This window comes from Pygocentrus nattereri, chromosome 1 (assembly GCF_015220715.1).
Source record: "Pygocentrus nattereri isolate fPygNat1 chromosome 1, fPygNat1.pri, whole genome shotgun sequence".
Lineage (NCBI taxonomy): Eukaryota > Metazoa > Chordata > Actinopteri > Characiformes > Serrasalmidae > Pygocentrus > Pygocentrus nattereri.
In genome coordinates this window covers 13,260,105-13,287,356 of record NC_051211.1, presented here as the reverse complement: position 1 = coordinate 13,287,356, position 27,252 = coordinate 13,260,105, and the positions used below count along the sequence as shown (strand labels likewise).

At 39.0% G+C, this 27,252-nt stretch overlaps 2 protein-coding genes across 2 annotated transcripts in view; one reads left to right on the top strand and one right to left on the bottom strand.

Moving 5' to 3' along the window:
* Positions 1 to 12,822, top strand: part of LOC108439124 (heat-stable enterotoxin receptor) — a 37,267-nt gene extending 24,445 nt beyond the window's left edge. Inside the window, exons 21-28 of the mRNA XM_017717342.2 lie at positions 268 to 359; positions 497 to 655; positions 2,714 to 2,906; positions 4,654 to 4,828; positions 5,347 to 5,445; positions 5,534 to 5,628; positions 10,399 to 10,475; positions 11,298 to 12,822. Coding sequence (XP_017572831.1) covers positions 268 to 359; positions 497 to 655; positions 2,714 to 2,906; positions 4,654 to 4,828; positions 5,347 to 5,445; positions 5,534 to 5,628; positions 10,399 to 10,475; positions 11,298 to 11,472 — 1,065 coding nt within the window. The 3' untranslated portion in view covers positions 11,473 to 12,822. The remainder of the gene's footprint in view (positions 1 to 267; positions 360 to 496; positions 656 to 2,713; positions 2,907 to 4,653; positions 4,829 to 5,346; positions 5,446 to 5,533; positions 5,629 to 10,398; positions 10,476 to 11,297) is intronic.
* Positions 12,823 to 15,199: 2,377 nt separating this feature from the next.
* Positions 15,200 to 26,866, bottom strand: LOC108439138 (nuclear body protein SP140-like protein). The gene is made up of 11 exons (XM_037542771.1): positions 26,706 to 26,866; positions 24,972 to 25,079; positions 23,537 to 23,670; positions 22,932 to 22,985; positions 22,756 to 22,788; positions 22,050 to 22,104; positions 20,893 to 21,024; positions 20,420 to 20,559; positions 19,758 to 19,826; positions 19,107 to 19,234; positions 15,200 to 15,793 (listed from the first exon to the last, which is right to left on the bottom strand). Exons 1-11 carry the CDS (start codon positions 26,830 to 26,832, stop codon positions 15,673 to 15,675), a joined length of 1,101 nt encoding a protein of 366 aa, XP_037398668.1. The 5' UTR covers positions 26,833 to 26,866; the 3' UTR covers positions 15,200 to 15,672.
* Positions 26,867 to 27,252: the final 386 nt, after the last annotated feature.

The window sequence follows — 27,252 nt, the reverse complement described above, 5'->3', positions numbered from 1 at the left end:
TCTTCATTGATATATATATATATATATATATATATATATATATATATATATATATATATATATATATATACACATTGTTATTGAATCACAAACATTAGTCCAAGCTGAAATTTGTCATTTAAATGTAAGCTAAAGCCAAACACTGTAAGAAAGTCACTCTTCAGAGTTGCCATACACTGCCTTGTATAATTCCTATTTCAGCAGTAGATGTAGATTCACTTCCTTTCATGGAATTCAAGATTTTAACATATGTTTGTCCATGTCAAGGTGTATGTGCTGATTAAGAACTGTTGGGATGAGGATCCGGAGAAGAGGCCGGACTTTAAGAAGATTGAGAACATTTTGGGGAAAATTTTCAGGTTTGTTTAGCTAAAAGGACAAGCTGGTACACTGTAAATTCCAGCATGTTTTATTATTGACCAAAACACAGACTTACCACAGTTTCACCTTTTCTCTTCTTTAATATACAACCCTAACAGTTTTTGTATTTGCACAGTAACCTGAATAACCAGGCCAATGCTAGCTACATGGATAATCTGATCCGGCGGCTGCAGATGTACTCCCGTAACCTGGAGCACCTGGTGGAGGAGAGAACTGCCCTGTACAAGGCAGAAAGAGACCGAGCGGACCAACTCAACTTCATGCTGCTGCCAGGGTTAGTTACACACATACCACACACTGGCTTTCAGAAAGTTAAAACCCTTATGTGGTGTTGAAGACTTCATTTTCAATGTTTGCCAAAAGAAGATGTGATGCAATTTATTATTATTTCACCCTTAGATTCCTTTGCCTTTGCTCATTTTCTGTGAAGAACATATAAAATAACACATTTACAGTGACTTCACTGTACACCCCCTGCACATCCCCTACAGATTTATATTACACATGTAGTGTTGAGGTGAACCCATAGGGAATGAAAATGTGGAGGTGGTTTGTCCCTTCACTCTGTTCTCCTTCTACTTGGCCTGTGGTTAGTGTGTGTGTGTGTGTGTGTGTGTGTGTGTGTGTGTGTGTGTGTGTGTGTGTGTGTGTGTGTGTGTGTGTGTGTGTGAGAGAGAGAGAAAGAGGTTGAACAATATGGACATGCTGCTGACTGGCTACAGCTGCTAAAGGAGAACCCTATGCTGACCACTTGTGATATTTTAATCTGGTGTTTTTACATAAATTGTCATGGCTGTATTGATTAGGTGTTAGTACTCAGGTATTCAAGTACTCGATACAGTTTCTGTTTAAGGCACTGCTTTTACTTATTTACCTTTCGTTAAAAGGAGTGCTCATTAGTAATGGAAGCTAATAGTTTGAGTCTTTTGTGGGAATGAACCTGCCAGAATGCACCTAAATAAACTTTATATGGGTTATATGCAGGCATTGTAACATCCTGTCATTCTCCAGCCTTTTTGATAGTCAGCATGTTGCTTGTTTTATAAACGTCTGTGCTCTGTCACAAGCAAGATGAGTTCTGTCACCACCTTTATGCATGTTTGTTTGCGCTGCAACCAAGCTTGGTCAGCCTGATTTTTGATGCTGAAAAGCCAGCAGGCATTAATTTACTTGTTTTCAAAACTTGAGGATTTGACCATAAAAAATGGAATCAGTGTGAATAGACCTTAACAAAGAAACATTCATAAAGTTCTTTTTAAGGAAAATGGTCCACTAATGGACGATGTCCCAGTATTGTCCATATCAGCACATGGTCATACATAAAAGCACAGTTGAATCTTTTTGTTGTAGAAACACTACCTCATAAGAAGCGTTATAAAAGCTTCAAAGATCTGACACATTTGTTAATATGTGTTCCATGTTTGAGCAGGTATATGTTTTAAACAATTTGTAGTTTGTAGCAGTTATATTACTCAATTTGTTACTCTCTCTGGACACATTTCCTCCATTTGTGCTCTTACTCAAAGAGACAAGCGATGTTCAGTTCTCGGACCTTTATTATTCATTGTTTACATTGCCTCTTTTTGGTCAGATCATACAGCGTTTTAACCTCAATTTTCATTGTTATACAGATGATGTACAGATTTATCACAATTCCATAGGTGAAACACCTCTTGGTAACCTAGAATTGTACCTATCAGAAATGAGAAACTGGATGAAACACAACTCATGAATGCTAAATTTACTTTCCATAAAACTGGTTCCTTTACTCTTTCAGTTGATCACATTGTTTTGTTTCCCTCTTCGGTGGTCTGACATTTGGGTGTCATTCTTGATTCTGCACTTAAATTTAAAAATGTCGGCTCCCTTGTTAAAACCTCTTTCTTTCACCTGCGCAAAATTGCTAATCTTTCCTCGTGTCCTGCTAAAACTTTAATTCATTATGGCCAGTTCTCCTAAACGTCTGTTGACTTCCCATAAAATACTGCACAAGCTTAAAATTATTCTCCTCAAATATAAAGCTCTGAGTAAATAAAGCTCTCATCTTGCTCCTTCCTATCTATCTGACCTTCTTCAACCTTACAATCTTATCTTCTCTCTGATCTTCTACAACTGGACTGCTTAATATTCTATCTTGTAATCCCTGTAGCTTTGGTGGCCAGGCATTTTCCAGGCTTGTTCTACAGTTCTGGAACTTTCTCACTTCACAGATTTAACAGTCAAACTCTCTGTCTTTGTTTAAATCCAATTTTTGTTTAAATTTATTTTTTAAGCAGATATACATGTAATTAAGTCATATAACCCCTTAATACCAAGTGTTTTACAAACACAGGCCGGTGGTGCGTTCTCTAAAGGAGACGGGTCGAGTGGAGCCAGAGTTGTTCGATGAAGTTACGGTCTACTTCAGTGACATCGTGGGCTTCACGACAATCTGCCACCACAGCACACCAATGGAAGTGGTGGACATGTTAAATGACATGTACAAAAACTTTGACAGCATTCTTGACAATCATGATGTCTATAAGGTAAACACACATCTTTAGGTAAAATGATGAAAACAAGTTACATCGTTAATGAGGTAATGATAAATTAAGTAGAATCTTTATGAAGTGAAAACAGAAAAATGCCAATTTATGTACAACCCCAATTTCAATGAAGTTGGGATGTTGTGTAAAACGTAAATAAAAACAGAATACGATAATTTGCAAATCCTTTTCAACCTATATTCAATTGAATACACTACAAAAACAAGATATTTAATGTTCAAACAGATAAACTTTGTTTTTTGCAAATATTCACTCACTTTGAATTTGATGCCTGCAACACGTTCCAAAGAAGTTGGGACAGGGGCATGTTTACCACTGTGTTACATCAACTTTCCTTTTAACAACACTCAATAAGCGTTTGGGAACTGAGGACACTAATTGTTGAAGATTTGTAGGAATTCTTTCCCATTCTTGCTTGATGTACAACTTCAGTTGCTCAACAGTCCGGGGTCTCCGTAGTATTTTGCGCTTCATAATGCGCCACACATGCAGGTCTGGACGGCAGGCAGGCCAGTCTAGTACCCGCACTCTTTTACTACGAAGCCACGCTGTTGTAACACATGCAGAATGTGGCTTGGCATTGTCTTTCTGAAATAAGCAGGGACATCCCTGAAAAACGTTGCTTGGATGGCAGCATATATTGCTCCAAAACCTGTATGTACCTTTCAGCATTAATGGTGCCTTCACATATGTGCAAGTTACCCATGCCATGGGCACTAACACACCCCCATACCATCAGAGATGCTGGCTATTGAACTCTGTGCTGATAACAATAAAGGTCAGTCCTTTTCCTGTTTGGCCCGGAGGACACGACGTCCATGATTTCCAAAAACAATTTGAAATGTGGACTAGTCAGACCACAGGACACTTTTCCACTTTGCGTCAGTCCATCTCAGATGAGCTCGGGCCCAGAGAAGCTGGCGGTGTTTCTGGGTGTTGTTGATATACGGCTTTCGCTTTGCATGGCAGAGTTTTAACTTGCACTTGTAGATGGAGCAACGAACTGTGTTCACTGACAATGGTTTTCTGAAGTGTTCCTGAGCCCATGTGGTAATATCCATTACAGAATGATGTTGGTTTTTAAGGCAGTGCCGCCTGGGGGATCGAAGGTCACGAAGGCCTTTCCGCTTACTTGCAGAGATTTCTCCAGATTCTCTGAATCTTTTGATGATATTATGGATTGTAGATGATGAAATCCCTAAATTCCTTGCAATTGCACATTGAGAAACATTGTTGTTAAACTGTTGGACTATTTGCTCACGCAGTTGTTCACGAAGTGGTGAACCTCGCCCCATCCTTGCATGTGAACAACTGAGCCTTTCAGGGATGCTCTGTTTCCAATTAACCTGTTCACCTGTGGAATGTTCCAAACAGGTGTTTTTTGAGCATTCCTCAACTTTCCCAGTCTTTTGTTGCTCCTGTCCTAACTTCTTTGGAACGTGTTGCAGGCATCAAATTCAAAATGAGTGAATATTTTCAAAAAACAATAAAGTTTATCCGTTTGAACATTAAATATCTTGTCTTTGTAGTGTATTCAATTGAATATAGGTTTAAAAGGATACGCAAATCATCGCGTTCTGTTTTTATGTTTTACACAACATCCCAACTTCATTGGAATTGGGGTTGTAAAACCATCTCAAAGTAGAAGTTTGGGACTGAATTAAAAAGGCATTGCCTGTTGGAAATTGTTCTGATCTTGTTCCTCATGTCATCTCTCTTACTTGAGGTGGAGACGATAGGTGATGCATATATGGTAGCGTCTGGTTTACCCAGGCGGAATGGGAACAGGCATGCGGTGGATATTTCTCTCATGGCTTTGGATATTCTGGAATTTATGGGAACCTTTCAGCTCCGTCATCTTCCAGGAATACCACTCTGGATTCGCATCGGAGTCCACTCAGGTACTCTTAACACTCACACCAAAGGAATAGGTTGGGCGATATTTACATAATGTTTCACTACATCCCTTGAGCATGGGGATCTTTATCCGTCATTTTCATATTAGAGTGATAAATGCTTTTACATATTGTTTGCTGAATTTATGGCACTTCCCATGCTTGCACTGCACCACACTAATTCACAATCAGAGTCACTCATTCAGCTGACACAAGTAGCAAATGTGTAGAAATTACATATAAGGACAGAACTGTATAATAAGAGAGAGAATGTATTATTTAAATGCATTGTAGGTATTTTTTTGCATTTTCAAAGACATATAAGCAATGCAGGTAATACATTTTTGCACAATTTTAATGTCAATAAAAAATTAAAACTGCGTTTTACCACGTTTCCCACGACACTGCTTCTGTAACAGTTAGGCATGCTGTTTCATGCATTACTTGGATAATAGGATGCACTGTAGTTTGGATTATGATACAATAGTCTTTGAGCTAGTAACAATATTAAAATGTGTTTATAGGTCCCTGTGCTGCAGGTGTTGTGGGGAATAAGATGCCGCGGTACTGCCTGTTTGGAGACACTGTCAACACTGCATCAAGAATGGAGTCAACAGGACTGCGTAAGACACACACACAAAAAAGGGTTTAGAGAAACTTTACTGAATGTTCATTTTTCTTCCCATCATTTGCTTTATTCTCTTCACACAGCTCTGAGAATCCATGTGAGCCAGTCCACCATTAGCATCCTACAGAGAACAAACTGCCAGTTTGAATTTGAGAGCAGAGGAGAGACCTATCTGAAGGTAAGAATTAGAAATTACAGATTGAAAATCAGCAGTCACTGACAGCTTGTAGTGGGAAAATATTTTCCTTTTTCATGTTTTCATTTGCTCTGGTTTGAATGTTTGAATCAGTGGGCAGTTGAGTAAAACTGCTGTATACATTTGTTAAGAAGTTGTGATGTGCGATCAGAAAGCAGACAAAAACAAAGGTGAAGTTTTACTTGGGGACAGGCAGAGAGCAGTCAAAGAACAGACATTGGTCATATCCAGGATAATCCATACAATAACCAAGGCAAACATCACAAGATAGGGCAAGGCAAGGCAAAATCCACAAAACAGGCAGAGAGTCAAAAAACCAAAGTAGCAAACAAACCAGGCGTAGGTACCAAAAGGGAAAGTCCAAAAACAGGGTCAAGAGAGATAACAGGCAGGAAGTCATACACGAAGATATTAAACACAGGAAAGAACGCTCAGTAAGTCTCCAAAGAAAACAATACTTCGCAAAGATCTGAACTAAAGCCCAGGCTTAAATCTATCCAAAACAATCACATGACCATACTACACAGCTATGAGTAATCAGTATTCAGGTGATCTGGATCTCTGATAGGTCGATGGTGTTGTGTCCTGGGTTATGTGATCCTGCAAATGGATCTTGGGAATTGTAGTCCTGAAACGTATGGTTTGGTAGCAGGCATGTCAGAAGTACTATAATAGTAATGAAACTGTAAATTATTAAACTGTTCAAATGTTAAACTGCAACATAATAATATAATAATAATTAGCAATAATTTGTAGTGATGCATCAATTGTATTTTTTTTCTAATTGAGTATGAGTACGAGTGTATTTTTTAGTACTTGTGATACATTAGTTACCTTGGATTGTGTAGAGCTGCAGTGGAGAAGAGTGAGTTTTGTTCAGTGTCATTTAATTGCATTTATACAGCTGAAAGTAATGTATGTTTCATAGTTTTGATCCTCATCTTTCTCTTTAACAATCTCTATAGCACAGTGATGGCAAGAATCAGGTCCCAGTGCTAATGCATTTGAGGAGCTCAGTTGTTGAGTTTTAAGTGTTGTGGGAGTGTTTGGCAGTGGAACTTTAGATGAATTGTCCGGGCATACTGTCATTTTAGAAATCTTGTTCTTTGGTGCCTCACATTGTACGTTTGAATTGCCCATTGGGTTCAGAAAGCCAACGATTTATATGTTCACACTGTATAAAAACACTTGATCTGACTGACATGCTGCATGAAACTACAGACAGCACTGAATATGAACAATTATCAGTAAAGCTGTTGCTTTCAAAGTAACATGCTGCACACCTGAGTACTGACCAAACATGCCAAGAAACTGAGCAGCTTGGTTAACTTGTGCCACACTGTGGACTGAAACTAAAGCAGGCAGTGTTGTACATGAGCAGGTCAATACAATCTCCTAGTACAAAGATAATGTTTTACAAAGACAATAAAAAAACCCCACCATAATAACATTTATACCGCTACACAATTCTATTCAAACAGTAAAGTCAGCATGAACAGACTTTAGTTCTGCAAATGTTGGCTTTTTCCCCTCCATTTTGCAAGCCTATGCATCTCCGCCATGCGGACATGGTTGTGATTGTGTATGTTTAAAACAGGCTAAAATTGAATAGCATATGCCTGGCAGGAATCTGCCGAGGCAGAGTGTTTAAAGTGACCAGCGACTTTGTGTTTGACTGCCATGGCATCATGTAACACTTCTCTGTGTGAGCAGACCCTCGTTCACTAGCAAGAGTTTGTGTGTTGTTTAGCATGGCAGTGTACACTAGGCTTACATCACATGGTGTCAGGTGATATTGCTCTTTGTTTTGTTTGTTTTTGTGCGTTATTCGTGTGTCTTCGTGCTCCTACAGCTGCGAGGAGCTACTAAACATCAGAACAACAACCCCTACAGACATTTCACCAGTTTTTCTAGTGCCTGCTGCATTATTAGTGCACTTTATAAACAAAAAAGTGAGACGCCGCCGAAGAGGGAAGCGAGCTGGGGTACTCGTGCGCCCCTACCTGGGATTTTCCTCTCCAACGTCCGCTCACTCTCCAATAAAATGGAAATGGAAGAAATAGCGACTTTTCCTCCTCTAAGTGTGTTGTGCTTCACCGAGACGTGGTTGAACACACAGACCCCGGACTGTGCGCTCCATCTTGAGGGATTCCAGCTCCTCCGCGCGGACAGACGACGGGAACTTGCTGGAGGTAAAACGAAAGGTGGAGGACACTGCTCTCCTTCTCTGGAATACATTTTCATTAACTGTAAGCCGTTCTACGCCCCACGTGAGTTTTCTTCATTTATTCTGGCCAATATTTACATTCCACCGAGCGCCGATGTGCACGAAGCTGAGCGTGCTCTGGCGGACCAGATTATGGACGTGGAGCGGTCTTTACCGGACCCTTGTTATAATCCTCGGAGATTTTAACAAAGCGAAACTTAATCATGAACTACCGAGATACAAACAGTTTGTCACATGCCCGACTAGAGACGGGAACACGTTGGATCACTGTTACACTACAGTGAGTGGTGCTTACCGTGTTGTGCCCCGTGCGGCTTTAGGACTCTCAGATCATGTCATGGTTCACCTGATCCCCGCGAACAGACAGAGACTAAAGCTCTCTAAACCTGTCGTGAGGACATATAAAAAGGAGACAGAGTCAGCTACAGAGGTGCAAAGTATGAATTTAGCAGGGAGGTGTTAAAGGCTAAATCCAAGTACAATGCTCGTCTGAAGCAGCGTTTCTATGCTAACGACTCTGCCACTGTATGGAGGGGGCTGAAAGAGATCACCAACTATAGGCCCAGAGCACCTCATTGTTCAGAAGATTTCAAACTGGCTAACGACCTTAACGACTTCTATTCACGTTTTGAAGTCATGGACTCACACCCCCCATCCTCCACCCCCCACACCACAATACACTCAACCACTTTGGATTGCCCATCTGCCCCCTCTGCCCTCTCAGTCCAGGAGGAGGATGTGAACAGGCTGTTTAAGAGGCTAAATCCACACAAGGCTTCGGGCCCTGACTCCGTGTCCTCTGCCACCTTGAGACACTGTGCTGATGAGCTGGCCCCAGTCTTCACGGGAATCTTCAACTCTTCCCTGGATTCATGCCATGTCCCAGCCTGTTTCAAGTCCTCCATCCTGTTTCCCTGTCCCCAAGAAACCACGCGCCACAGGAATTAATGACTACAGGCCTGTGGCCCTGACGTCCGTAGTCATGAAGACCTTTGAACGTCTGGTCTTATCCCACCTCAAGTCCATCACCAACCCCCTTCTGGACCCCCTGCAGTTTGCCTACAGAGCCAACAGGTCTGTAGATGATGCCATAAACCTGGCCCTCCACTTCATCCTGCAGCATCTGGACTCCCCAAGAACCTACACTAGGATCCTGTTTGTGGACTTCAGCTCTGCATTCAATACTATCCTTCCCACTCTGCTCCAGGACAAGCTCTCTCTGCTCCATGTGCCCGACTCCACCTGCAGGTGGATCACAGACTTCCTCACGGACCGCAGTCAGCGAGTATGGCTGGGGAAGATTGTCTCGGACACGCGGACTTTAAGCACAGGATCTCCTCAGGGCTGTATACTTCCCCCCTGCTCTTCTCCCTGTACACCAACTGCTGCACCTCCATCCATGACTCTGTCAAACTGATTAAGTTTGCGGACGACACCACCCTCATTGGACTCATCTCAGACGGTGATGAGTCTGCCTACAGGAAGGAGGTGGACCGGCTGGTGACCTGGTGCATCAACAGCAACTTGGTGCTCAATGCCCAGAAGACAGTGGAGATGACTGTGGACTTCAGGAAAGCCACAAGCCCCCTGCCCCCCTTATCCTTACCGACACCCCCATCACCACTGTGGACTGTTACCGGTTCCTTGGCACCACCATCACCCAGGACCTCAAGTGGGAGCTGAACATCAGCTCCCTCATCAAGAAGGCTCAGCAGAGGATGTACTTTCTGCGGCAGCTGAGGAAAGCCAAACTGCCGGCCCAGCTGATGGTACAGTTCTACACGGCCATCATCGAGTCCATCCTCAGCTCCTCCATCACAGTGTGGTATACTGGGGCCACTGCCATGGACAGACAAAGGCTGCAGCGCATTGTGCGCTCCGCTGAGAAGGTGATAGGCTGCAGCCTCCCATCTCTCCAAGACCTGTACATCTCCAGGACTGTGGGAGGAGCGGATCGTATTATAGCAGACCCTTCTCACCCCGCACACGGACTATTTGATCCACTCCCCTCGGGCAGGAGGCTTCGGTCCATTCGGACCAGAACCTCCCGCCACAGGAACAGTTTCTTCCCCTCTGCCATTGGACTCAAGAACAATATATAATCACGTCACTTACCTCTTTATAACCCTGCCTTGGTCACTTTACTTGAATTGCACTACTCCACCTGCACTGTTGTATACAGTACTGTTGTACATGCCTTTTGTATTTTTATTTTTATTCATTCTATCTATATATTTGCATAGAGTATTTATTTATGTGGACTTAATTTTGCATGCCTAGTACTACTTGTTTTTATGTTGCACCTTCATGCCGAAGCAAATTCCTAGTCTGTGAATCCTGTTCATTGACAATGGCAATAAAACTTCTTCTGATTCTGATTCTGATTCTGATATTGCATCTTGGTATCAGTGCTTTATCACGAGAACAAATGTAAGTAAATGAGCACGGTGTTGGGTTGTTACCCTATACCAGTGGCAGTATTAATGCATCCCTCATCAATTATAATAATGTCTGTGATTTTTAAGGGTAAAGGAAAGGAGATGACTTACTGGCTAAAAGGTGTAACAGGAAGGAAGTACAACTTGCCGACCCCACCCACAGCGTAAGAAAACCATTTCTTCTTGATTTATTCACCTACTCTTTATGTGACCACATTACTAAACCTTTTATACAGATATAAATTATCTACATCTACATCTTATCTGCATCTATCTTTCACTTTTAATAATAACAATTCCAATAATCAATTTAACAATCAATTTAACTATTATTAACATATTTTTACATGTCTTATTCAGGAATTTTGGAGCAATAAAATGCTACTGTTATGTTAACTAAATGTTTAAATAAAAAAAGTTATCTAAATGTTAAAATAAGAAATGAATGAATGAATAAATTAATGATTTATTATCTTGTATTTGTGATTTTTTTGTCGATACTACCTCACTCAGTATTTGATATACACTTTTGAAATACAAGGCATTTGGGATATGAATTTAAATACTTAATTCTTGATATTATATGTCTTTCTCAGTCATTTTAGAATCATCTATAGCTCTGTTTACTTCTAGACATCATTCTACACGCATACATTTTTCAAAACATCCTGCTGTATATTTAAAACCAGTGATGTTGTACTGTGTATTAGAATAATTTATGAGCATTTATCAGCGGTTTCATACACAATGAGTTGTATGAGTTGTATTTAATTGAATCAAACTTATCAAACATAATTTCTTACGAAAAAAATACATCAACACTACCTTGTCCTTCAGTTTACTTTGGCAGTAATTCTGTTATTGTAATGTTGTATTCATGTGGAAATGATGTACACATTAGATGAAATTAATAAATGCACTACTTTTTTCATTGTATTATTAAAACCATTTCAAGCTTTTGTATACTATTGTATCCTATTCCTCAGGGAGAATTTCCAGCGGCTGCAGCAGGACCTTGCTGAGATGGTAGCCTCCACTTTGGCTAAAAGAGGAAATGAGATGAGAAAGACACTCTCCACACGCCTCCGCAGGAGCCAAAGACAGGGTAGCGATGGTCTTCCAGAGTACCTACACCTGACTGACCCCAGCACTTACCTATAGCTCACACCCAAATTCACATACATACAAAACCTGACCTACCTAGGAGTAGGATTCTATATACATCCACAACCCAGGACAGTGCAGAAAGCTTTGCCTACTCTAACTCACGATTCAGCTTAAGAAATGCTTGATAAATTGGTGAATTAACATAAAAGTCACATAGTTTTGAAATACTACAATGAGGTGTTTCACCAGGGAAAGTGGCAAAATCTCAAGTGTCCCCACTGTTGCTACAATTCCACGTGCTTTTGCTGGTAAGATTTACACTTGCATTCTACAAGTATGACACTAACAGCTGATATTTGTTGATTTGTTACCAGATTAGAGAGTCAAAAGTGATAGACTAAAAGTGGATTTGGGTTGTGGCAGAACATCAGCTCTGCTTCCAGTTCATATTCCCTGCATACATTCTATGTTTTCTCTGAGCCACTTAGACAGTAGAATTTTAAAAATTATATTGAATCTAAACATTTGTAATTCTATTGTGTGACAAGGTAATTGAAAGTGGAGTGCTTGAAATTGCTTGTCTTTGTTACTTTTTTTATGTATTTCATAGAAATCCTTAAGTGGTGGAGCTCAGTTTTTGCTCAAATCATTGTTATTTATTTTTTTTATTGGCCTGAAGGAGCTTAAGCACAGCTTTTTTGGAATTTGAGCAATTCAGATACAGGCAACTTTTGACGCATGCACAGTGATTAAAGTCATTCTCATGACCTTAAATAGGAACACAGTTTCAGAAAGTCTGAAAAACAGATTTCCAAAACATGGACCTGGTAACTTCGCACAAAATTTACAAATCCCATTTCCAGAGCAGTGCAGAGCATGGTGTATTAGCACTGGGATTGGTAACAGCTGGTCTACAGCTTTGTCCGTGTGTGGTCTTATCCAGAGTGAATGGAAGCAAATTTTTCAACTTAAAGCTCCCAGTTTGCATCTGTTTTTTGTCTCAGATAGCAGCTTCATTTCTGTTGATTGCCGTCATAACAAATACCATCACAAAATGTTGCCTAATGGATTGAGATAATGAACATTTGGATTCAATATGTTGGATTAATATTGCATCACTGTGGTTAAAGTAATGACAAACTGTGATTTCTGAAGCTAATTTTTAACATATTTTACATCATATATAAATTAACTGAAACGGATCATTGAGTTCCTCACTCCTGTACATGCCAGTAATGTGGGGCTTTGTATAATAAAGACATTTGTTTGTTGTTAACATTAATGTATGTCCATAATCTTGTCACATCCATAGCCCTCTCTTGAGCCCTCTCCTTGAATTTTCGTTGTTTTCTGATCATTTTATGGTGTCGAAGAAATTTCTGAATAAAACAGAAAACAGCAAAATCTTAGAGTCACGATTAATGTTCCAAAATAATATATTTATTGAAAACTCAGAGGAGAATCTCCTAGCAAATTCCCAGAGATTTCCAAATGTCAGACTAAAGTTACAAAGGTTGTTTATTCCCGAAGTGGGGTTTGTTACATTTCATTGGTTAATAGAGAACAAAGAAGTTATTCATTGGTTACATGTAATTTTTATATGAATAAACAAGAGTGTTAACATATATGTATGGTTAATGACGAGGGAAGGTCATATATGGTCATCAGTGCCTTCACTCCTTGCCTGTTTGAGAAGGAGCTAGAAGAAAACGAGGTAAGACCTAAAATTGTGTGGAGTAGGTGATTTGTTACATTCCTTGCACCCAAAGAACAGAGATAGTCCACCCTAAATTTACAAGTAACATATATAGCATATAAAGCAAGTATCATGTAGATAGAAGTAGCATGGCTGGCTATATTAATTTCATAAGTGAAATTTTTGGATACAGGTGAAATAATTGGTTACAAATAACAACTGAATTGAGTCTTTTTGTCACCCCAGTCACTTATTTATCCTCTTTTGAACAAAGTATAGATGACACTTGGATCTCCAAGTCTCTCGGTCAGTGTTACAAAAGACTCTGCTCTCGTATGAGTCCAGCAGTTTTTCACAAAAGGTTGGCACATCAGCTTTGCTGCCTTGAGTTTCACCCATTAGCTACTGGGAGTGAATGGGGTAACCCAGCTCTTCTTACAACCTACTGCAAGGGGATTTCTCAGGTAGCAAGAAGATAGTGGGCCACTGTTGGCCCTCTTATGGCTAAGCTGGTGGAACACTGGGTTATTGCACAGCGTTTTCTGGGTGGCCGACCGCTGGTTAAGCAGAGTTTTAGACAAAATGCTAAATGCATCCACAGTTAACTGAGGCAATGTTTAAGGTAGAGTACAAAATTTGAATAAAATAGGTAGGCCAACTTCATAATCATCATCATCATCAACCACTTAGTCCAGAGAGGGTGGTGGTTTAGGCCAACTTGCTAGAATTTCCCACAATGTCATGACATCAGGGTACAGACTGTTCCATAAATAAATAATATATGATACAATAAACATTAATAGGGCCTTTTCACACTGATGCCGTCAAGAGGAAATAGTGACAAAGCAGGAAAAACACCTCTGGTTAGCCTGGCTGTCATTTCACAAGTTATCTTAAGGACCTCCCAGTGATGCAGAACAACTTATACAAGAATATAAACACAACACACACCAGGAGGAATAAAGGCTATGTGCTGTTCTTTGAAAATGACATTTTTGACTTTAAAGGCAGCTACGTTAGCTTAAAATCAACAACTAACTTAGCTAAACTAGCAAGCTGACCTAACTAACATGGTTAATATTTACATATAATTATTATAATAATGTTTTTATATGTACATGTAGTTTCAAGTTTTATGAATGAGGAGTGAGGGCCAGATCATACAGATCAATGAGGAAGAACAATGAACCACACAAAGTTCAGGTTTACTGGTTACTGTGGTTACTGTGGGCGAAGAGCAGTGCTTTGTTAGGTCAGGCTGCTTTTCCAATATCAGTGATGACGCTGAAGTCAGCCCTTATTCAAATATTCACATCCACCTTAAATAGTGCTGCAACTATGTTTTTTTTCTTTGGAGTTGTGGCTTTGAGGAACACAACAAAATGCTTAAAAGCTTGACTACTCAGGTTTGTGGACGGTGGAGAGGAGGGATGCCGAACTGTTTCAGAGTGCTGCCGTGTCTGTGTGTCCTTCTGGTTCTCTCCTTTTAGTTAAGCTGTCATAGTCAGATCTGCCAGAGTCATTAGCCACACTCTGTAAATGTTCACATCCCTTGTTTTATGTACAAACAGACAGAATAAAACTAATTCCCTCTCCCTGCTTTTTTCTGAGTATACAATAGCCAAACATGTCCGGCCAGACACTTAAGGACGATTGACTGTCGAGGTCTCCTGCTACCCACTTCAGACCAGCTGCCCACGCCCCAGCTACCGCCACCTACCTTGGACTAGCTGCCCACCCTACACTGATGTTTTCATAGACTCTTACTACTCTTACTATTACTACTACTAATTCTACTGCTATTAATATTAGTATTATAATCACTTGTAGGTAGTTTGACCAGATGAGGATGGGCCCCCCTGGTGAGCCTGGTTCCTCCCAAGGTTTCTTCCTCAGTTCTGAGGGAGTTTTTCCTTGCCACTGTTGCCCCTGGCTTGCCTGTCGGGGGGGGGGTTACATTTTTTACATCTTGTTAAAACTTTGTCTTTTCTGGAATTCTGTGAAGCTGCTTTGTGACAACAACCGTTGTAAAAAGTGCTATACAAATAAATTTTATTTGATTTGATTATTTATTTTGGCCAGAAACAAAATTACCTGCTAGCAGAAACCAACAGAAATGAGAACCTGGAAATGTGATAAGGGCTCTCTCGCTGCTATGCAGGAGGAACAGATCCATGGATCCCTACCCACAGAAAAAATACATAAGGATGAATAAAAACACAGGCTGCACTGACAGGGTTGCCAACTTTGTGAGGTAACTGGAGTTGATCCATGTGCACATCCATTTTTACACTATTTAAAACAGTAATTTGAACTACAGTTTGCAATTAACATGTAGACCAGTCGACAGAGACCCCCAGGTGGTCGTCATTTGTTGTTTTAACACAGCTTCAAACACTTCTGACCCAAGCCATTAAACTTCTGAATGCCTAGTACAGAGCAAAAATGGTTATTGGCAGCTGTTTTTATAACTTATTTCTAGGTAGTATTTGTAACTAGTTTCTAGGTAGTAGCTGTTCAAAATGTTAATCAGTAGTAACTGGCTGTGTTGTTCAGAGCTAAGAGCTAAGTATATACTGAGAAATGGAACTGTCCAGAGCTTCTTTTTCGGTCATCTGTCTGGGCTGCCGGCATCTCTGGTTGGTCTTCAACACACAGAAAGTGCACATCCACTTTTCTCTGCACAAACACAAAGACTTCAGTTGTGTTATTAGCACATAAAACTTGTGAAAACTTCATTTCAGTACGATATGAATTGGATGAAAAATGATCTTTCTGAATAATTCTGGGCAATATGACAATATTCTGTTGATAACAGGATAAATGATATGCTTTTGAAAAATGATTTGTCACAATATCCTTTTCTGAGCATAGCACAGATATTATCAGTAATTTAAAGAACTCTGAAGAAAATTGTCCTGTTTAACAGTAGTGAGCATGCGAGATATTTTGAAAAATCATTGAATTCACAGTTTTATGTAGATGTTTATGTGGCTCTACTATTAGATCTATTGTAAATTTTCAAATATGAACTATTGTGATATATATTTTGTACCATGAAAGCATTTTCAAGTACCATGATGTTATATTTTTGCCATATTTCCCACTACTGGGTCTGCAAATGGTCTTGTTCCATGTCAAGAAATTCTTTTTAAAATTATTTATATTTGTGCCATGTTTTTATCAGTTCATGAATTCAAAAGTGAAAGAAAAAATTTAAACTCAAACCTGTTGGTACAGAATGCAAATTGAATGTAAATGTAATTCATTAAACAACTGACTGTGTGATTAGATTTAAACCAAACAACAAAAGCACAAAAACACATTCGGGACTGTGTGTCCGACATGGTGGTCTGTAACACAGGGGCCCCACAGGGGACGGTGTTAGCACCGTTCCTCTTCACCCTGTACACTGCAGACTTCATGTACAACTCACCCAACTGCCATCTACAGAAGTTCTCTGATGACTCAGCGATCGTCGGCCGCATCACAAATGAGGACGACAGAGAGTACAGAGAACTGATTCAGGACTTTGTGGACTGGTGTCTGCGGAATCACCTACAGATCAATGCAGAGAAGACCAAAGAACTGGTGGTGGATTTCCGCAGGCGCACACATCCCCCTCCAGCAGTGAACATCCAGGGAACGGACATTGAAAGAGTGGACTCTTATAAGTACCTGGGTGTGCACCTTAACTGTAAACTGGACTGGTCAGACAACACAGCTGCACTTTACAGGAAGGGACAGAGCAGACTCTACCTGCTCAGGAGACTGAGGTCATTTGGAGTGCAGGGGCCACTCCTGAGGACCTTTTTCGACACAGTGGTGGCATCAGCCATCTTCTATGGAGTGGTCTGCTGGGGCGGCAGCATCTCCACTGCAGACAGGAAGAAACTGGACAAACTGATCCGGAGGGCCGGCTCGGTCCTAGGGACTCCTCTAGACCCAGTGCAGGCGGTGGGAGAAAGGAGGATGCTGAACAAGCTAGCATCCATGCTGGAGAACGACTCCCACCCCATGCGTGAGACTCTGGCAGCACTGGGCAGTTCCTTTAGTGACCGGCTCCTTCACCCCAAGCGTGTGAAGGAGCGGTATCATAGGTCCTTCCTTCCTGCTGCTGTGAGACTGTACAACCAGCACTGCTCCCAGTAGACCACATACAATACAATATACACTTACATTCAGAATGCGAACATTTTTCATTGTGCAATAGGCTAAGTGCAATACAGATTTATATGCAACTCTTATTTTATTTTATTTTATTATTATCCTTATTTTGTTGTAAATAGTCTAGAGATTTAGCTTTAATTTTTATTATTTATAATGTTGATAATGTTTACACTGTTTCCTGTTTCTACTACTAAGTGCCTTACTCCTGTTACTCTGCTGCTGCTGTAATACTGTGAATTTCCCCGCTGTGGGACTAATAAAGGATTATCTTATCTTATCTTATCTTATCTTATCTTATCTTATCTTATCTTATCTTATCTTATCTTATCTTATTTTATCTTATCTTATCTATAGTTGAACTCTTTAGGTAAGATGGAAAAAAGTGGCTATTCCTGCTGTTTTATTTATTCTTCTCTGTTAATCAAGTTGTTGAATCATGTTTTTTTCAGTCCAACAAGTCTGAGACTTTTATACACTTTGTGTCATAAAGTATCACTTTCAAGTTGTGCTGTATCGTTACTCAAACGAAACAATAAGTGCTTGCTTAATGAGTGATCTGAGTGGCGCTCTGAGTGACCATGGACCATCGTAAAAGGAAGCATTGTACATATTTTACACAGCGATGGAGAACACAGCACACAGTTCTACACAGTAAAAGTGAAAATCTAATTTTGCCACTGCACATGGTTTAACGCTTCTGACAGGAGACTGAAATTAGAGTTTATGTGGTTAAATAACCATTTTTTAAGTTATTGTATAAAGCAATTATTGTCAGCCTGATATAAATTCTCACGATGGCACTTATTTATCAAAGTTGTACAAAAATGTTCTGCAGATTTGACCACTTTAATGATACTAACTAGTCTGTGTTATTTTATGGGTGGTGTGTTAGTAGAATAAAACCAAAGCACACTGTAATAAAATGGGACATGACAATTGCAGCATTTATTAATACCAATGTAATAGGTGGCCAGATATTTTGGTTGGTAGACTATTCTCAGTTCAGCAGAGACACTGAGGTGTTTAAAAAGTCCAACAGCACTGCTGTGTCTGATCCACTCCTATCAGCGCAACACACACTCAGGCCCAATGCCATTTCTTATTTTTACCCCTACCCCTTTTAGATTTTTTGAGTGTCACTTTGCCCCTTAGAAGTGAGTTACAAATGTGTAGTGGTTGAAATGAGACCCTCTAATAAAGAATAACATTACGTCATTAACAGGCTACAAGTGGTGCTCTTTAGATGACCTTGCAAGTCTGCAGTGATAGCAGAGGACAGCAAAGTTCAGCAGCCTCGATGATGGGCTTTAGTTACATTCAGGGAATCATTTGCCTTCAAAGAGGAGGATGTGCAATTATTTATCATACCCCACCCCTGAGGCATCAGAATGTGCTGAACCATTTAAGGTGGAACGGGAAAATTAGCTAGCTAGTTACCAAGACATCAGCATAGTACTAGCGATTGTTTATGCTTGCTATGAAGAATGGGACCATAATACATTGAAACAACATTAAACAAAGATAATACAATGATTATTGTAATTTTTATACAGAGAAAATATTTGCAGTTGTTGTTTGTTTGTTCACTTGCGCAGCCAACTTGCCAGTTTACCCCCCACACCCTATTAGTGTCACTGCAGCTCTGAGAATGATCCACCCCACAAATAACACAGAAACAGTTGTAAATACAAGCAGGTGTACTTACCAAAGTGAGCGGTCAGTGTATATTGTATGTTTTAGTGGATGTGGTGTTATTAAAAGCCTCTGTAGTTATATTAATAAACTCTGTCCTGAGCAGAGCTCTAAAATCTATTTCCCTCACCCCAGTGAATCGTCCTGCACAGCCGGTACATGGCACTGATGATGGAAAGCTCTTGGACATTCATCACAGCACAGCAGGTAACCTCCCATGTTACAGATGAAGCACTCATCATCATTTGTCTCATGAAGCTGAGTACAGAACATAAAGATAAAAGAGTTGAATATTGAATAAATGCTTATTGAGGTAAATTAATTCAGGGATGATAAAAAAAATAACGGCATCAGTATCAGCAGGTTTCTGTTTAGACCTGCTTAATTTAATATATGATTCTGAAAACTAATGGTAATATTTTATTAAGGACTACCTATCATGGATCAACTTACTGTAATGGATTTAATTAAATAACTGATGTAATTAACTATAACCGATCCACTTCAATCTTTCTTAAAAGGTAATAAAAAAGCACTAATGATAACATTCTCATGTCTCATGTTCATGGTCACCTAGTAGGTGTTCCACAGGGCTCTGTCCTAAACTCCCTTTCTTAGCTAACATCTTCTTACATTTTTCCACAGCATTATAGCAATAGTGATTAGGTATCAATCATCTGTGTAGCATATCATCATATTTTGATTCAGGCAAAAATGCATGTTTATAATCTAAAAATAGTGTATAGAATATGATGAAATATTTTTGTAGAATTGGACTCACCAGATCCTGCTCCATAGTACTGCAATGACTACAACTACACCACTGGCAATGTTCCACCAGGATCTGCTTCTACAGAAGGAACATATGCATGTTAGACTATATTTGTATTACTGACAAATTTAAATAAATAAATTCCCATGAACTGATGTCAGTTCCTACAAATTGTTACTGATACAGTAAACATATCCATGCATTATGTAGATTCTCTGATCTTTTCTCTAAATGTGTCAGGAGGCTGTTATAGCTGTATGCAAATATACATTACAAATCTCTTGATATGTTAAATGAATACCTTGCAACTCACTTTTCCTCCATATCTTACAGGCACAGGCAAAAAAAATGGGAATGTTTTGTTGATTTTCTAAGTGAAAATAAGTGAACACATCCTCTATGGAGAGCTCACTTCCGCACATTTTAATGCACAGTTACTTTTGATTTGCTGAATTTAACATAGTGAAGAAAGCATATTGCACAAATGTTATGGCACATTAAATATTTTAAGTTTTAGTTTCCATCATTTGACCAAAATGTAAACATTTTGACATCTCTGATAAATCTCTCTCCTGAATGTCATCTGTAGGTTAGATAAGAATGAATGGATTCATGCATTCTGCCATTTTCATTATTTCTCTCTCTCTCTCTCTCTCTCTCTCTCGTATTACCTCCAGCAGGTAGTTTAATGTTTTGCCATGACACTGAATATCTTTCTTCCAGTGCCCGTCTATCAGAGTTAACTCCTGCTTTACAAACTCCTCCGGAGTGAACCAGCGCTCCTCTGTGCGGATGCTTTTACTGCGTGACCCTGCAGAAGACCAACATACAGCTTTAGTGTTCAGATTAAAATAAAACCCATAAAGTTGTTGCACATATAATACATAGAATATTCTACATATTATATATATGAGATAGATTAGTATCTTTTATATATATGAGACAGATAAAGATGCTCTGATACAAGTGTGTGGGGTATACGTTAGCACTAGCATTTTAGCTCCAGTACAAAGCAAACTTCAGACATCAATCAAGTCTTGGCTGATTGACATTTGAGGTTGAATGGATAATCCGCACATTAGTTTTTTTCCCAAACCATTCCTCTAAATATCATAAGACTACACTCTGCAAAGCAGACACCTACCTGAGGCAAATCTGCATTTATATAAAACCCCATTGACAGAACCACAGCTGACCGGTAAAGTAAGAGTTTGAAACACAAATGGATGCACTGGCCCTGTGTTGTCTTCTTCTGCTTTAGCACTGGACTCTGAAACTAACAGACAGTATTGGAGCAAATCACTCACACTTGCTCTTGTACACAACCTCACATGAATCACATCATCAGAATAGCAGCAGAGAAGGACACACATAAATAATTGACTCAATTAACTCAAAAATAGTTTCACAGTTACTGAATAATTAATAGTGTTTACTGAATAATAAGCCCTAAACAGGGTTGCACTGAATTTTGGCCACTGAAAAAATCAAAATTTTGTTTGAAAAAAGCTTTTAAAAAAGGTTAAATAAGTCTACATTGTCATTGCATTTAATAACAAAGAAAATGAGAAATAGTAATGACAAAAAACTGCTTGTCTATGTCCTGCACTGGTCATCACATAGTCATTCAAAACAGTTTGAGCAGTAGCAGATCAACAGTAAGCACTCAAACATGGTCCAGTGCATCTTTGCTCTCTACGGTCTGTAATTTACATGGTTTTAAGATTTATCTAATTTAATGAAACTCTTTGAACATCATAAATTATATTTAGTGACACCCTGTTCTTCAGTTGGTCAGGACTCCCATGGACCCTCACAGAAGAACAGGGTAAAAGGAGCTAACAAAGTATCAGAGAAACAGATGGATTACAGTTTGTAATTGTAGAACTACAAAGTGCACCTGTACAGTGAGTGGAGCTGATAAAATGGACAATGAGCGTAGAAACAAAGAGGAGGTCATAATGTTATGTCTGATCGGTGTATATGTACAGTATGATGTCTCATTACTCAAACACATCCACATCTCAGTGCTTTTAGATGAATCATAAGTAGGTGTTCGTGTTTGTCAAACATCTGTAACATGATTCTGACATAAAATCAGCTTGAGCAGGACTTCTAAAATCACAAAGTCACAACTGCACATGTCAATATTTAATATATTATCTTACTAGAATTTTTATTAAATCCAACTAATGGCCCATTTCAGTCATAATAACATTAACAAAAATGCATCAGATATGAAGTGCATACAACATAATACTTGAGTTAGTGACTTTCAGAGTAAACGATTAAGACACTAACTTGCAACATGTCTGGTACTTCCACTTGATGTAAACAGCGCTCTCTTGCATTTTGGCTAAAACGACAAACAGATGTTAATACATTGTCTCAAACTTAAGGTAAAGACACAGAATAGACTATATTGAACTAAATTTAGCTTTAAACTTTATGGTTATTACCGTCATTAGATTAAACCTGACAGTCTTTATAGTGACCTTTACAGTCTTTACAGTAACATTTACAATATTTCTAGTCTTTATAGTCATTATTGTGACCTTTACCGTCATGGGTAGTGCAGTGACCTTTAGAGTCATTAGTCACTACAGTGACCTTTACAGCAAAGCAAAGCAAAGCAAAATTTATTTATATAGTGCTTTTTACAACAGATGTTGTCACAAAGCAGCTTTACAGAACAATCAGTGTTACAGAAAGAAAAGAAAAGAAGCCGGGTCCTAATCACCAAAGGCTTGACTATACAAGTAAGTTTTTAGCCTAGACTTAAAAACTGAGGCTGTGTCTGATTCCCGAACATTAACAGGAAGATTATTCCAGAGCTGGGGGGCTTTGTAAGAGAAAGCTCTGCCCGATGATGTAACTTTATTCATTCTAGGTACAGTCGCTACACATTGAACTTTACAGTTATAAGTTACTTTAGTTACAGTCTTTATAGTCTTTACAGTGACCTGTACAGTGCTTACAGACATTATATTGACATCACTGGTCTTACCTGTCCCAGTGAGTCCCTGCCAACAGGTGAAGACTTTGGAAACCAGCAGTGTGTGGAAGAATTGAGACAAAAAACAAAGAACTGTGAGAAAAAACTTATTTCAAGCCCTAAAAAGGTTTCAGTAAGAATTTAAGACATTAACAAGAATCATTTAACACAATAAGAGACTGTAGTACCTCTTCATCCTGAATCTTCTTTTGTTTAAATGATGGAGAGGAAAGCAAGCCCCCCTACACAGTGAGAACAGTAAGAAGACTAGAATGAAGTCTCTACACTTGCATGTGTACAAAAACAAATAATGTAGCTAAATCATATGTACGTACATACGGAAAAACGGACGTTACATGGTTGCTCATTTTCTAGGTGAAAATAAGTGCATATGCGCTACAGAGAGAACGTACTCTTTATTTGCTAAATACGAGGGTAAAAAATCGATGTAAAATGTAGCCTGTGTAAAATTTCTATCAATTTTATATGTTATAATTTTATGTAATATGTTAAACTCAGCAAATAAATATGAGCATTCTTTTTCAGAAAATATCATATTTAAGTTATTTAGAATTAATAGAATTAGAATCAATTAGAATGTGAAAAAAGCATGTACTTTGACCAGGGGTGTTCAAACGTCTGCCCGTGACTGTTTATTTATTTGTACAAATTTATTAATGCTGTAATCAAACCTTCGTTTCTTTGCTTATACTGATTGAGTGTGAATTGAGTGTGTTTAGTTTGGAGTTGGTATAGACTGCAGTGTGAGCTCTTATGTGTTCTGCATATTTACCTCTATGAGTGTTTGTAAAGGAAGCTCGCGATAAAAGATGCTAGTTTTCCACTTTTTGTTTTTCTCCTTTCCCCCAAACTTCTCAAACTGTGAGGGTGTGAACCACTGTCCTTCAGAGGAGATGCATGGCTCACCTGCAGAGGGGTTTGTGGTGGGGGTTGATGTTGTGTGAGCATGTGTGTGTGTGTGAGAGAGAGAGAGAGAGAGAGAGAGAGAGAGAGAGAGAGAGAAAGAGAAAGAGAGAGAGAGAGAAAGAGACAGAGAGAGTTAATTAGGAATGTGTGTGTGTGTGTGTGTGTGTGTATATATATATATGTGTATATTTCAAGTACATATATATGCAATTTAGTTACTTTTCCAGAAAAAGTAGTGGCTGTTTTTTAGCTGCTTTCGAAGCGCCATTGTCAGAATGTTTGTTTGTGAATCTCCACCTGATACACCAAAAAAACCCACCTGATAGTCTGAACAAGACACTGCACTTAATCCAACGCCATAAAGAAACACAACTGAAAAGCTTCAGAGATACAAAAAGATCACCAAAAAGTGCAACGAACAATCAATCTTACACACCCAAAGCCGTGATATCCAACAAAAATAAGACTAAAGGCAAAGTCAATCTTTCCAATCATTTCCTAACAAAAATCAACTGAAAAGTATGAGATTATAAAAAATTAAAATAAAATAAAATAAAATAAAATAAAATAACTGAAGACAAGCCAAACAATTTAAACATTTCAGCAGGATATACAGACACAGCATTCAGAGTCCTGTTAAACTTCAGTAACACTTTAGCCTCAAAATCCTCATCAGTGTCTCTGACTCTGTTTGGGGTGAGAATCAGGCCAGAATAATCGCTCCACTGCTGCAGAGCTGCTGCGGCTCCACAGCAGAGCTAGATTTCTAGGTAAAATAACACAATAATCCTCCTTTGCTGTAAAATCGTTATAACACACAGTTTTAACACAGTTTTCACAATAAATTGTCTTAAACTTAAAATCGCCACCCCTTAACGCTGAGGCTGACGCCAGACTGCTGATCACACAGCAACGCAGAGAACGAAACAGCAAAGAGAAAGAAGACAAACATCGATAATTTGGAGATGAATTGACTTCATTGCATTTATAAGCACTGAGCTGGTTTCCTCATATTTTTAATCTACAACAACTCGCTAAGCTGAAGTCGCTTCTCTTTCTCCTGCTTCTCGATCAAATTGTCCCATTCCACCTTAAATGGCGCAGCAGTACATATTATATTTATACAGTCATTACAGAGACCTTTACAGTGGTTAAAGTGACGTGGATAAAAAAGGTAATGATGTGTTCCACTATGTGAAATTTGTTTAATGTATCTGTGGATTTGCACAAAAAGCAGCTGGCTTGGTTTGTGACTTCACCCAAACTCAGATACAGATATATTGAAACACGTTCAGACTTACTGTTGTTGAACTTTTCCCTGTGCAATAGGCCTCCTTTATCTCCACAGCAGACTAAAAGATCCTGTTTGTTCCTGTAGTGGTCTCCCAGCCTCTTGTTCACTGAAGGGCCTGAAGAGACTATACATTAGCAGAGCCAGGTTTATGATAAACAATGCAAATGAAATGATGAGTGAAATTTTGGGTTGTGCTGTAAAACCCTGATCAAGAACTTGTCATCCCAATTGGACTTCAAGATTGATTTTTGTTTATTCTAGATAAGTGATGTAGTGCTGTGCAAAAGTCAGAAACCCCCCATTTTATAGTTATTAAATAAATGCTGTTCCTTTTTAGGAGACATTACAGAGCAGATTAGATATAAGATAATCCACGTGTATTAATCAGAGGAAAGGCAAAGAAAAATAAATGAAAAAAAAAACAGGTGTTAAATTTTTTTAAAAACTGTGGTAGAGAAAACAGGACTCTGAACATCTATTAAAACAGTCCCCATCAGATAAACAGGATGTAAAGCTTTCATCTTTTGAAATACAGGAGAAAATCAAGCTCCCCTCTTACTTGACATTAAACCAAAAAAAAAACTATAGGTGTCCATCCTTCCACTGTAAAAAGGCAACTCAACACCATGAATCTGAAAGGATGAGTAGCTGCCAAGAAGCCCATCCATCCATCCATCCATCCACTAAGCCGCTTCTCCGTCAGGGTTGCGGAGGGGTGCTGGAGCCTATCCCAGCAGTCTTCGGGCAGAAGGCAGGACACACCCTGGACAGGTCGCCAGTCCATCACAGAGCAAACAGACACTCACACACAGGCAATTTAGCATGTCCAATTGGCCTGACTGCATGTCTTTGGACTGTGGGAGGAAACCCACGCAGACACGGGGAGAACATGCAAACTCCACACAGAAAGGACCCTGGTTGCCCGGCTGGGGAATCGAACCCAGGCCCTCCTCGCTGTGAGGCGACAGTGCTACCCACCACGCCACCATGCCGCCCTTGCCAAGAAGCCATTAATGAGTAAAGGAAATAAACAAAAGATTGCACTAGATTGCACAGCCTTTGCACTAGAACACAGAAACTGAACATCTGAGATAAGAAGTCAGGTTTTACAGACTAATAAATCTAAATTTATGTCTGGGATTATTTGGCTCATGAGAAGCAGAAAATGCAACCAACTTCTAAGACTGAACTTTAAAGGTATTAAAAGTATCTTGCAGATTTCTTGGAAAACTGAGAGTAAGTCTACTGAAAAGAATTGCTTGTTGAGGCTGATGCTGAAAAATTAACACCATTGATGCCGACTGGAAATTAAATGAAAGGACTTTTGCACAGTACTGTATATAATAATTACTGTATTTAACAGTTCTGAATACATTATTGTTATTCAGATTGAAACACACTTATACACAATTATATGTACATTCAGTTAAATAATTATATTTGTCTATATATATATATATATATATATATATATATATATATATATATATATATATATAGTGCCTGTTAGCTACATTAGCCCTGTAGCTCCAGGGCAAAAGTAAAGAAGGAAATGTCAGACATCAAGCATGATATTTGTTGATCAGCTCCATTTGGAATGAACTGAAAATGGTATAAATAAATAAAATAAAATAAAAATAAAATAATAATAAAAATAAAATAAAAATAAATTTGATTCTTTTAAGTCTCCATACCACTTTTCTTTTTATTTTCCCTGAATTCCTGGGGAAAGCTGACTTACTGCATGCAGTCTCCTGATTAAAATTATGGACAGGTGACGGTCTCAGTATCATCTTTCTCTTCCTGCTGTGATTTCTTATCTTTATTTGCTCTTCTTCAGCCAGTCTGAATCTCTTAGTCCCAGTCATCACTTTCCTCTCTCTTCTGGTCCTTCCAGGGCTTCAGTAAAGGCCTAATGAGTTCCATGAAACAAAAAAGTACGTATCTGTACTGACCCTAGCTGGATTAAGTGGTTAAAGATGATGCATGAATGGATGAATGAATGAATGTCAATGTAATTATAGATTCATTGTTATTTAATATAATCGTCACACTTTGTTGTAATTGTGGTAAACAAAATAATTAAACTCAATAGAAAATTTTCCAGTCAGTATTTTTTTCTTTGTGGTCTGTAGGTAGACAGAGCCAAGCAAGCTATTGAATTGGTTGGACTTCAGTAGCTGGACTGAATGTCTCAAGTGTCAGATAAACCACCAACATAATGAGGAACTGACAGTGGAATCCACCAGTCCAGGTTTGATTTACAAAGGGACCAAGTGTGTGAGAAA